This window comes from Emydura macquarii, unplaced genomic scaffold (assembly GCF_026122565.2).
Source record: "Emydura macquarii macquarii isolate MOO-44397 ecotype Brisbane River unplaced genomic scaffold, CSIRO-AGI_Emac_v2 contig_1230, whole genome shotgun sequence".
Taxonomy (NCBI): Eukaryota; Metazoa; Chordata; order Testudines; family Chelidae; genus Emydura; species Emydura macquarii.
The window spans coordinates 13774580-13786975 of NW_027131367.1; the positions used below are offsets into that span (position 1 = coordinate 13774580).

General features: G+C 51.9%; 1 protein-coding gene across 1 annotated transcript in view; it reads right to left on the reverse strand.

The window, feature by feature from the left end:
• The window catches only part of UNC13D (unc-13 homolog D), a 38568-nt gene extending 29344 nt beyond the window's left edge, over positions 1-9224 (reverse strand). The window contains exons 1-3 of the mRNA XM_067547780.1: positions 9168-9224; positions 1677-1784; positions 865-924 (exon numbers count right to left, since the gene is read on the reverse strand). Of these exons, the coding sequence (XP_067403881.1) occupies positions 865-924; positions 1677-1784; positions 9168-9224 (225 nt within the window). The remainder of the gene's footprint in view (positions 1-864; positions 925-1676; positions 1785-9167) is intronic.
• Positions 9225-12396: the final 3172 nt, after the last annotated feature.

The window sequence follows — 12396 nt, forward strand, 5'->3', positions numbered from 1 at the left end:
ACGCAAAGCTCTGCCTGAGCCGGACATCGCACTTCCAGCTCCTGGGCAGTCAGCCCCACGGCCTTTGCAGAGGGAACTCAGGCTGACACGTGGGGGATCATCTCATATCATTCACCTGCCCCTTTCCAGAATCTCACCCTGGCTAGTTGGTTTCCCACCTCGCTCCCCAAAAGGGGACGCAGAGAGGTTTAGTCTGGATTCGATAGCAGTGACTGGCATCAGTATCACAGGATGAGCTTGGACTAAGGACAGTCCACCAGGCCATGAGCTAACCAGCTGCTGTCCTAGCATTAAACAGGGGACAGGCCTGAGGACCAATCCTTGGGGCTATCCCTGTTGAGCATACAGCTGGCATTGACTGACACACGGAGCTCAGTAGCACGTGTGCCGGCTATCCACACACACAGCCAATGCACCTGAACATGTTACCCCCTGTCGAACGGGGAAGGCCGTGAGATCTGGCTACAGAGGCACTGCCTGGGGTGGGAACAGCGCTTCGTTCGTAACGAAAGAGGTGCAGGGGCTCAAGCAATTTTTTTACATTCGTAACTGAGGCAACAAGCCCAGAGGTGCCGGGGCTATGAACTGCCAAGCCTAGAGGTTTTAAGCACTGGGTGGGACCACACTTAAGTGACGAGGCCTGTATCTACCACACATTCATATACACACAGGAGCAGATCCTGCGGTCAAGACCCTGCCGGGCTCAGAGGGCGCTTTGCCTGGGCTGGGTCTACAAGATCAGGGCCCAGAGGAGGACGTGACCCTGCACACGTTCGACTGGTGCTGCAGGTGGCTGCGGAATAGAAATGCTCGGAGCCTGCTCACGCTTGTGGGCGATGTGATCTGGAGGAGTTCAGACTTTACCTCCAACTCTGTGACCCGCTGCAGTATAACGCGATGCTCCTCCGGGTCCATGCCGAAGGCCTGTTTTAAATACGAAAACAAAAAAAAAAAAACAGAGCTGGCTTTATAAGGACGGGCCCTGGGATACATCCAAGGGCTTCGCATCTGGGACCACCCCTGCCTTCCTCTGGGAGCCAGCAGGCTCTCAGGAAGGGTTTGATGGGAAAGGAGATAACAGCTCAGATTAACACTTGGGCGCTCTCCAGACTGACTTCCTAGCGTGTCCTTCCCTCGCCTAGATAAAGGCTTCTTCCCAGCCCAGTCACCTCCTCTCAGCTGAACGTACGTCTCCAGCCCCTGGGCAGACTCTGCTGCCCTCCCCCTTCAGGTGGGCTGTTATTTCCTTCCCACGCCCCGGTACTCGACCCTCCTGCGCCCAGCTCAGGCGGCTGGTTGGTGTGACTCAGTGTTGCCCTGGGCTGCTGATGCTGCTCTGACTGTGACTCACTCTGGTGTCCAGGGCCCCTCTAACTGCAGGAGCTTGGCGAAGAGATTCATGCCTTACTGTATTTCTGCTCTGCAGAGCAGCCCCGGCCGCTGGCAGCTGTGGGGATCAGAAATACAGCGAGAACTCCCCCTCGGTGTGGGACAGAGGGAACTCCGGGGTTAGGAGCATGGAGCTGAGGGAGTTTGGGGGCTAGAGGTACAGAAAGAGACTCCGCCCAATGGTAGGATAGCAAGAGGACAGGAACCAAGGGCTGGGTTTCAAGTCGCTGCTGGGCATGCACTCTCCCTAGACCCGGATGGGGTTGGGGTTGGGCCCGGGCACTGACCTTTTGCACGTACTCATACAATTCATCAGCGTCAGCAACATGGCTGGGTTCAGGCTTGCCCAGGCGGTGCAGGATGGTGTAGAGAACCTCCTCGTACAAGAGGTTGAGCTGCAGGGCAAGGGGGTAACAGGTCACAGGCAGACATTGTGTGAGCTAGTCCTGCGTCTTCTCTGGTGTGTGGGAGTGTGTGTGTTGCACTAGTAAATGTTTCCCCCAGAGAACGCACGGGGAAACGTGCTTGCTCTCCTTTCACAAACGGCGTCCGCTGCCTCGAATCAGCAGCAGGACATACTGTTGAGAAAGCGCCTGCCCGTGTTATCCCATGCCTCAGCTCAAGTGTGCTCGACTCCCCTCACTGCAGCTTCCCATGCGCAGTAGAAAACATTTGCTTTCAGACCTGCAGACTCCTGCAGCCGACTGCACCAATGCACCTCCCTGAGCTTTGCTAGTGGGAATCAGCTGGATCGGGCTGGCAGTGGCTGGTTATAATCAAATCTAGTTCTAGAGGAGTTTCGGCAACGTGGCACTTGCCACTAATTAGCCACGTTGTTGGCAGGCTCAGCACAGGACTAATACTGAGGATGGCTGGAACCTGAAGTATCAGAGCTAAGACACCCTGTGGGAATCTTACATTGCCACTGCCTGGCTATATGGATGGATAAAAGGACTTCAGGATCTAGGGCTCTCAACCCTTTTACCAACACTAAATTCGGTAAAGAAACAATGCCAGACTCATACCTCTCTCCTGGAAAATCGGTGGGACAGGTCCATCTAGAAGAAACAAGAAGAGACACACATGCATGTTTCCATTCAGTTTGGTTGGCACAACAGAACTGTTTTTCATCAGATGCTTTTCCTGAGACTGTAATAAGGCCAGGGGTGTTTCCCTTTCCTCTCTGCAGGCTTTTAAAAACACTGCAGATTGTGACAGACGCACCAGTTTCCTCCAATATCTTTGGGAGATCTCACTGTATTAAGTTTATGTATCATTATAGGCCAGGGACTGTATGTGCTTCCCTGGGGAAGGGGGACCAGAGCCCTTCAGGAGCTAAGTACAGTGAGGGGTGAGTAGGCAAATTCACTCAGTTGTAACACCTCCCAAGAGGTACCAATACCTGGAGAGGCTCAAATGTACTGGGTCAATCTGGATTCTCTAGAGATCAACAGACAAAGGAAGGACTTTTGGATAAAGAGCTTGAGTTTAAACTGACTCAGGACCTGCTTTTGGATCTAGCAAACAGCCACAACCTTTTGTCCAAAGGAGGCCCCGATCCTTCCTGGGCCAGATTAGAAGGACTTGACCTATTCTTGGGGCTGTTAAATTTTTGACCACAGGAAACCCCCTTGGGGAAGTTGGAAGGAGAGCTCACCTGCCAGTGCCCTGGGTGGAGCTGGGGTGATCTCCGGTAAACGTACTCTAGGTTCTGTGATTGTTTGGAATGTTTTCTCTGCAATGCCTTTACCTTCAGAGTAAATATGCTTGCTTAGGAAGAGCTGCGTGGTAACGTAACTGCAGGTAATCACACTGCTTCTAGCCCCCAAGGAAAGGAGGCAAAGCAGGCCTGCTCAGGCAGTCTGGTTTACTGGGGAATTCACTGTGTGGGCAGGGAACTGTGCAGCCTGGAAATACCCCAGTCAGCAGGGAGAGAGACACATGACTCCACCCAAGAGAGGTGACTGATGGCTGGCGAGCCGGAAGCCTACGGGTGGGTGCCCTTGGTAGACCAAAGAGGAGGAAATATAGGTGCAGTTGCCCTGAATTGTAACACAGATTATTTTGGAGAGGCTCAAGGACATGCATGGCCTGCGCTTTGAGATGGTCCATTGGCATCATTACACCTCTCTTGGAAAATAGCGACCTACACAGTGCTGTTCACAGGATCATTGCCTAGGGCCGGACAACTAACTGCTCCTTCACAGGAGGGCTACCTCACCACACGGGGCTTTGAAGAGGCACCTTTAGGGCTGTACTTACAACAGTGGGATGGCCCTGGGTCTAGACACCAGGCTGGCTGAGCTCACCATAAAGGGCCGTCACAGAAAGCCACTAGAACTTCGCACACAGATGGGCAGGGCCCGGCCGCAGCACGTTCCAGACCGTCACAGAGCTGCGCCGTACGCCCACCAGAGCACCCCTGCGCTACCACAGCCATTCCAGTGCGGTATGCTGCTCCGGAAAAGGTTCCACCTCGGGTCTCCACCATGTCAAACAGGCGCGGCCAAGAGGGGCAGGCAGCAAATCAGGCGTGTCGCAGTCACGCCTCACAAAGGACCAGCCACCTCACACTCATCGCAGGCAAGTAAACGAGGGCCCTGCACCGTAAAACTGAAACAGCAAACTAGAAACGTGCACCCTTCCCTCGCTGCAGCCAGCCGAAACCTTTTGGAGGTCTCGGTTTCTGAGGGATTCAGTCAGGCTCTGCACCTCCCAGTAAGGTTTGGTGCAGAGACCAGCTGTGTGATGTCTAACAAAATACACCTGCTCGGCAGCTGTTCTGTGCAACACTTCACCTAGCAGAGCTGCTCCATCCAATGGCTTCATTCCCTTGGCGGGAAAAGGCAGGTGAGGGGGCCATACGACCCAATAAGGGCCCTTGAATCCCCTGGTCAGCCGCAGTTCATCCCTCCAGTCCCCGGTCAGCTCTGCAAGGGGAAGCAGCAGACAGGGGACAGGTAGGGGGTGTGGAACAGACACAGCTGGGCTCAGTGACTTACTAGGCCCAGCCACTGGATATGAAAGGAGAAGGAAAGCCAGCAGTGAGTGGGTGTCTGGTAGAGGGCAAATACTACTTGTCTCTCAAGAAAGGAGGACACGTTTTAAGTAATTGCAAACGCTTATTGTACCCCAGACAAGGGAAGGACTTGCTTTGATTGCTCCTATGCAAGGAATAGCATAGAATGTTTTTATTTGGGGGTAGGCCGCTCACCCTTCTGGAGAGAAACAACCCACAGTGTGACACAATCACTGGGAATCCTTCCCCAGGAGCATGGGTGACCTGAGAAACTCTTGGTGGAAGTAGGTCAGAGACAAATGCTGTAGATGAATTTTTAAGAGGCTGGATAACGTTGTGACCAACAAACACTTGTAACTAGGCAAGCCAATGTAACAAGCTGAGGAGGACATAAGTCTCATGCTGCCAGGTGTCAGTTTGTTGTCTCAAGGATCAGGAAGGAATGTCCTCCCCCTCCCCTACATCGGAAGGGCGGAACTAGCCACCTGGGTTGGTGTCCGTAGCTCTGAAGACACAAATAATGGCCACTGTTGAAGGCAGGATGGTCATCTGGTATGGCCAGTCCTATGTCCCTAGCATGTTCTTTGCTCAGGTCCTGGGTTCAGTACAGGTAAAAGGGAGGCTTTTATGGAAGCACCTGCATGAGCTAAACACCAGACGTTTGGCTAAGGAGATCTGGAATCTCATGGTACTTTTGAATGCTTCACGTCCTAGTCTGGTGCCATTGTGAACTTGTGGACACAGAAATCCATTCTGGACAGGCACCTGCTCAGTGTGAGGAAGAAGAAAATCGCCCATCAGGAGGAAGAGACAATTTTTCTCATCTCAACTATCCAGTAATGCTAGCGGATTGGAAGTGGCAGCAGAACCCTTTGCTACAGACGGGTCCTTGGCATCCAGCTTTCGTGATGTGGTGAGCAAGAGCATGGGCGTGTGTCAACACATCTTGACTCAGTTCAGGTGTTAGTGGTGAGGGACAGATACATTCAAAAGCATAGGAGAGAGATGCTCATGTAGAGTTTGAGCCATGTGGTGAGATGTGTATCTTGTTATCCCATTCATTATGGACATCAGTAGTATGCAGGAGGATTGATGAAAGGAAAGACAGATGAGATGCTTCGTATAAGGATTTGGGAAATTCCAGGGATTGTGAAGCAAGATGACTAGAGGCTCTTTAAAAATAAATGGCTACGATTTGCAGAAAGGAGCCATGAACCCTCACTCTTCCGCTGTACATCTTGTTTTCCTAGAAACACCATGATGGAACCTGTCCCCAGGGGAACGTTTTGTGATTCATGAATCATTTCCAGTTGCAGGACAAGATTCTTTGGTGACTGAATTTGCATTTTACTGTCATGTCACAGAGTCAGTTTGATTTTCCTTTGAGACAACTTGGCAACCCCAAAACAACGCTACACTGAAAAGCCAAGAGCATATATAAACCCTCAATGCATTTTCCAGGAAGGAAGTATTGTCTAGACAGCATCATCACGTTGCTCTTTCGTGATATGTGGACACCTCCTATAAATGGAGAATGGGTAATAACAGTATCTGATCTTCTGAAGGTGGTTACACATTTGACCTTTGCTATGAACGGCAACAAAATATTTGGTTTCTAGTATCAAGCATTGTTTACTTTATAGTGTGGGGTGCATGATAACATGGTGGATCCTCTAGTGCAGCTGGGTGAATTTTTTAAAAACTTGTTTGACCGTGTGCATTATGCAACAGCAACTCAACCAAGACCAAAAAATACACATGGGCGCTAGATCCAGAATGCCCAAGCACAGAGCAAGTTTGGATCTGGATCCAAGTAGGACATCTGGCCCTGCTTTGTTTAATGGGTTGATCCAGCACTTCTGATCCCAACAACCCCAAACGCTGGGGAAGTTCAGATCCCGGCTTTGCGGCTCAAGCTCATCTCTACACAGAATGGAACCTTTCCAGCCTATGTCCTTTCCTCTGCTAAAGTCAAAGATACCAACACGTGCTCACAAGCACCAAGTTCAGGGCTGAAATTCAGCCAGAGCTGTCCAGAGCAGAACGTCGGTAAATATTTTAGCCTCACAGAGCCCCGGCGCCTCCTGCAGAGAATGGGGAGCGGGGATATGGTGGGGTCTGGGAAATACTCTATTGGAATTTAAGCCCTGATCAAGTTATTTCCCCACAGAGACGTCTCAGCCTGGATGTAGCGGCTGGTGCACACCCCCATGAACTCAGAAAGTGAGTGGGCCTTTATTTCACATGCTCACTTACTCAACCCACAGCCTGAGAACTGAGTAACATGCTTCTCCCACATAGCATCACCTGATGTGGGGTGACTTCACCACCACAAACCGGGTGACCAGGTTATGTTTTAATTGGACATGGTCTGGTTTAATTTCTCAGATGACCTGTAGCATTTGTTTCGCAGTAACATAATGACTAGGCATAAGAAATCAAGCGTGGGAAGGTTAAAGGACAGTGTGAAAAAGCATTCTCATGCTACCTTGCACGAGCTCAGTTTCAACTTTTCCTTAGGCCACGAGTGAAATGAGTGTTCCTTTTCGCTCAGGGCTCAGCGGATAAATACGCGCATCACAAAACCACCACTCAGTTCCACCACAGGCAGCCCCCCCCTGGTTCAGGAAAGCTCCAAGATTGGACTAGCAAGTGATGGGACATGTCCAGGGCAGAGGCAGATGAGGACTCTACCACTGGAATGAGGGGTGCAACAGCTGCATTACTTACAGGATTTGCGCCATTAAAAAAAAAGAGATGAACACAATTTTTTTTCAGGGCCAAAGTAATCCATGAGGGATTTGACTGAAGTCAGTAGTTACACCTGGGATGAATTTGATCCTTAAACTATAGAGGGAGGGAAAGCCATTTCTACCCACATGGTTCCAGTCTGCTAGGTTATCCCTGGCAAATTTCAGGAGACAGCTGGAGTCTGTCTTTCACTCTGTGGTTCTTGAAAAGCCCTGTTTGCAAAGAGCCTCTCTAAAAGCAGCACGTTCCAGCTTCTGCCTTTCTCTCTGTCCTTGGCGCACCTCCAGTCTTGGAAACACTACATTTATATTGTCCCACGCCAGGCTTGAACCCGAGCATGGTTCTGCCCGGAGAGTCACTGAAGCAGAGTGTAATGACCTTTCTCCCTGGCCCTCTTTATGTGGCTCAAAAGCCTCCCAGCTATCCAACCGTCCTGCAGACCAAACCGCTAGTGCAGCAGAGTATCAGGCATAAATGGGAAGGACTTTGTTCTTCCTCGATACAGCCCCTTATCCTCTGGACACCAGTTCTACTTCTTCTCCAGTAATCGGCTGCAGTGGGGCTGAAAGAGGAGAGGGGAGAAACTTCTTTTGGCTCTCTCTGTCTCAACACTTTCATGGCCCCCCATATAGAAACACCAATCTTTTTTTCTTGCCGGCCTGAAGGAGGAATAGCTTGATGAATGAGATAGGGCGTGTGTTTGTTCTGGGGTTGTTTGTTCTGGGGTTTTGGGTTTTTTGAGCTCATCTGTGTGTGTAGGGTAATTAATTGTTAAGCTGAAGAACCAGTTCACACTTAGTGTGGAACGTCGAGCGGCCTGTGATCATTCTTGCCTCTTGTGGGAGGGAGTTCCACAGGGTAGGGCCAGATCTTGTGGCAGTCTCTGCACTCATGAGCCTCTCTTGCTGGTGGCCAGTTTCACTGGTCAGGCGGAACATAGCTGACGGGGAAGATCAGACTTGCAGAGGGGGGAGGCGATTTGTCAGTTAGCTATGGCCAGGTGCATGGAGGGTTTTCATTGTTAATCTTGGGGAGCCAGTGCAGATAGCATCAAGATGACGTGTTCCCAGAAACCTTCATGACTAAACATGCAAGCTGCTGCGTCTTGTACTGGTGGGAGATTTGTCCAGAGCACGCGGCTTCGCGTTGCAATAATCAAGCCTGCGTCTGATCAGCGGAGGTGCAGTCTTCCGGCCTGCTGCAGATGGACGTGGGTATTTTTAGCTGCTGGGGCTACCTGGGCATATAGGGGAGCGCAAAAGGATCCTAAGGCTGCAGCTCAAGGGCGGATGCGCTCACTTGTGCAGGCTGTTCTAGTGGAGGGAAGATAGTTAAAGTATGTCCTTCCTTCACTGGTGGGATTGCAACGCTGGAACGTCTTTGGCAAAGAAGCATAACGCAGACGCCCTAGTGCCTGCCTGCAGCTCTGGCTCACGCTCCCTGGGCATTGTGCCCATGCTACTCAATAACCACGACTACAGTGAGGTTTTTCTCCTTAATCTCTCTCCATTTCAGCTCTGCTGTTGCTCGGGCCAATGGTAATGTAGACCAGCCACCAGTGTTTTTACCACTCTGTCTTTTACCCCTAGACCTGCTCGACCCCGGAGCTCCCATGATTGCCAGAACTGATGGAGCAGCAGTGACGCTACAGCAGAGGTGAAGGATTGAGAGCGTTTAGTGCAGACACAGATAAGATGGGCCCAAACCTGAGTGGTGCCAAGCACCTTCTCGGACGGGTTGAGAGCTCTCCTCTCCTTCCAGGTTTGAGACCTTAGCCCTCAATTTTGGACCCCGGGGAACCTCAGGAATGAGCAGCCCCTAGCTCTCCTCCCAGCCCCTCCACGTGCCAACAAGTAAAACCCAGAACATGCTCCGTGCAGCCAGGTCTCAAGAGAAGAGTGAAGCAGGGGTGGGAGCGAGGGGAAGTGAGAGCATCAAGCATGAAATCAGAGACCCAGCGCACGCAGCGTAAACACCTGCTTTAAATGATAGTAAAGAGACCACGTACTTCACTGCTGTCCTCCCCAGGGACGTCCCCTGCTGGGATCTCGCTGATGGACTCCATGCTGGGGTAGATCAGAGCAAGCCAGAGCGGGATGCAGGAGGCCAAGCCCCAGAGAACACGGCTGCAGCTCTGCTTATTTCGGCTTGAACAGCCGTCCCCACAGCATCCCCTCCTCCGCCCCTCCCCTCGTTCATATGCTCGGAGGAAACCACATTTTATCTCGCCCTGGCTGTTTTAACAGCAACCGGAACTGCACAGAGCCCTCGTTCAATAGATGTCGAGCTGTACTTTCTCCCCTGCTCAGAGACTCCGTTTGGAGTCTGGTGTTGGGGAGGGTCTGAGGCTGCGTTTCCCTGATCCATGACTGGATCCTCAGTTTCTTGCACTTTATTAGCTAGCGAGGGTCATAGGTGAACCTGGTCCTTTTCAGACACCCAAGGAGACAGCTTCCAGCTCAACTCCATCCCAGGCAATGCAGCTGAAACAAGGCAGGCTCTGACGCAGAGATGTCAGGGAACAGACTGACTGGGGAAAGCTTTGCAAAAGGAGAAGGAAGCCAGGGGGTGATTGTTGAGGCGTGGGAAGCAAGATGCTGTTTGAGGTAGAGGAGGTGAATGAGACGGGCGCAGCACTGGGAGAGGGCAGAGCACGGGGCCTGAGAAGGGGAATTGACCGAAACACCCGTGGGAAGGCGCAGGCAGAGCGTTGAAGATGAGGATGTGCTGTTGAGGTCCTGGCTAGGATGTGAAGCCAGCTGTTGGGCTTTAGAGGGTGGAGTTCACCGTACACGCAAATGTGCCTCAGGAGAGAATCATCCAGCCGGCGGTCCCGTGAGAGCTTGTCAAAAGCAGAAGCTGCCTTCGAACCAAAGGCCACTGCCCCAGAGGGCGCGGGGAGATATGAAATGTCTCTCCGGCATAGGTGGCCGTGTTTGATTGAGGTCTGGGGCGTGCGCAGGAATTTAAACTCCAGCGCTTTTGGAGGGGCACGTTCTGTGCCCCTGGAGAGGAGCACAGACCCACCCCGCCGGGCCCCGGAGGAACAAGGCACGCGTGCCCTCTGGGCCTTCTGACGCACTGTGCGCACCCTCCCCACCGGGCCCCGGAGGAGCGCAGGAGAGCACGCCTTCCCTGCTGAGGCCCCAGAGGAGTGGAGGAGCCCTGTGCGGCCCTCCCCGCAGGGTGCAGAGAAGCGGAGGAGCTCTGTGCCTTCCCCCTGCCGATTACTGGGGGAGTAGTGCCCCTGCTTGCCCCCCCTGTGCATGCCCCTGATTGAGATCAAGCTGGTCCTACTCCAGCTCTGCACTGAGGCTACTGGAAAGAACTGATCCAGATAATCATTCCCATGTATTGCTGGGAACGGAGAAGGAAATTAGCCTCACTCATGCTGGAAAGGGACTCGCTGGGACGGCTGCTCCTTGGCAGGGGTTTCTGACCGGGCGGAGTTTCAGAGAAGCAGCTCCTCTCCAGTGCCGGGAAACGGCGTTACAAGTTTTGTTTTACCCGCATTCTTCATTCTCATAAACAGTTTATCTGATTGCAAATTACCAGGCAGCTGAGTTAACGGCCACTGCCAACCAGGGCCAGCCCCTTCAAGAGATGCCTATCGAAAGGTCCTGAACTCCTCTTCACTTGACGTGCAAAGGACGGGAAGCCAGAGAACCCCACAATCAGAAAGACAAGCAGCCTAGGGAATCTCAAAGGAAAAAGAGACCAGATGCTTTGGCTACTATATATCTAGAGTGTGAGTGTGAGCGCGCGTAGATAAAGATGGACCTGCTGTTACATTTAGCCAGTGCCTTCTAGCCAGGAGCACTTTACATATTCACTGCCCATCAGCAGAATAACCACCATCTTGATCGACCTAGCAGGGCCCTCCAGAGCTAACAGCGTGAGTTGCTACAACTTGAGCTAAAGAGAAAAGACTCCACAGCTGGGGCAGTCGCAGGCTCGTCTCCTCTGCGGATCAGGCACAGAAGGGGACCTGTAACATATGCGCCATTGGGTTACGTATGCAGGTCTCATGGCACGCAGCACTGAGGTCTTGGCAATACAGGGAGAAGTTAGCGCTGCTGGAATGCCTTGGATTTATGGCACCTGAGCGTGGCTTGATGTGCAAAGCAGCCATCTCTGGCCTTTGAGAAGCACAGGTTGTACCAGCTGTTGGCAGCACCCGGGATGAGGGCTTTGGCTTTGCTCTGCTGAAGCAGTGTGATCTCCAGTGATTTCTCCCCAGCGGGAACAGGAAGCCACAAATGTTGCAGCTGCACCAGTTCAGCTGGTCCTCCTAACTCCCTCCCATAATGCAGTTAGGCGATTATCAAGGAGATCATGTTCTCTGCAGCAATGATGTGCACTGATGTGCACTACAGATGCACTACGGATGATGTGCACTGGCCGGTGTGCTGGGCATGGACGATGTCAAAAACACTAGTGCAAGGACAAGCGAGACTGCTAGCCATCTCATCCAACTGAGGTCCTTGCTACAGTTTCCTGGCTCAGTGTCGGCACATTTGGAATTGCAACCACTTTTGGGCTTGAACTCACAATAAAACAGCACACAATAAAACATTAAACAGCTGGGTTTGGATGAGATAAGGATTCCCTTTCCATTTGAAAACTCAGGGGGAAGTTGAATAGGCAGAATGTAAGTACCAGAGATAAAGTTGGCCAGGATTTGAGTTAACAGCCCTCTCTCTTGTGAAAAATGCCATGAGAGCCCTTAAAGACAACCAGACACTAGTTTTACATCTCATCCCCTCTGCCACCTCCACTGACATGCAACTGGCCCAGGACCTTCTGCACAGTGGCTGGATAAGCACGCACTTTCTCCAAGTGGAGGTCAGTGCTAGTCAACCAATGGAAACACAACAGGATGTGAGAGGGCTGAATTCTTCCACTACCCTTTGAAAACTGCTAGTTACCATTCAGTGACACTGCAAACCTCCCTCCGGGTTTCACAAGGGCTTCCAATCGCTGCTTTCACCCCCAGCTCTGGATAGTCTAACCTTTTTCTCATTTGCAAGGACTAGCTATGAACCCAGAGGGTACAGTGCCTGGCGAAAAGCACGCATGCTTCCCATCAACAGCACAGGAGACAAACCCATTACTCTCCTTCCTCCTGCAAGGCAGACAGGTCAATCCCAATTTGCATGGCCCTTACACCTCAGTCCTTGTTTCCTACATAGGGCTGCCCAAGGGGATCATTTCAGTGAGTTTCAGTTGGGTCCTGC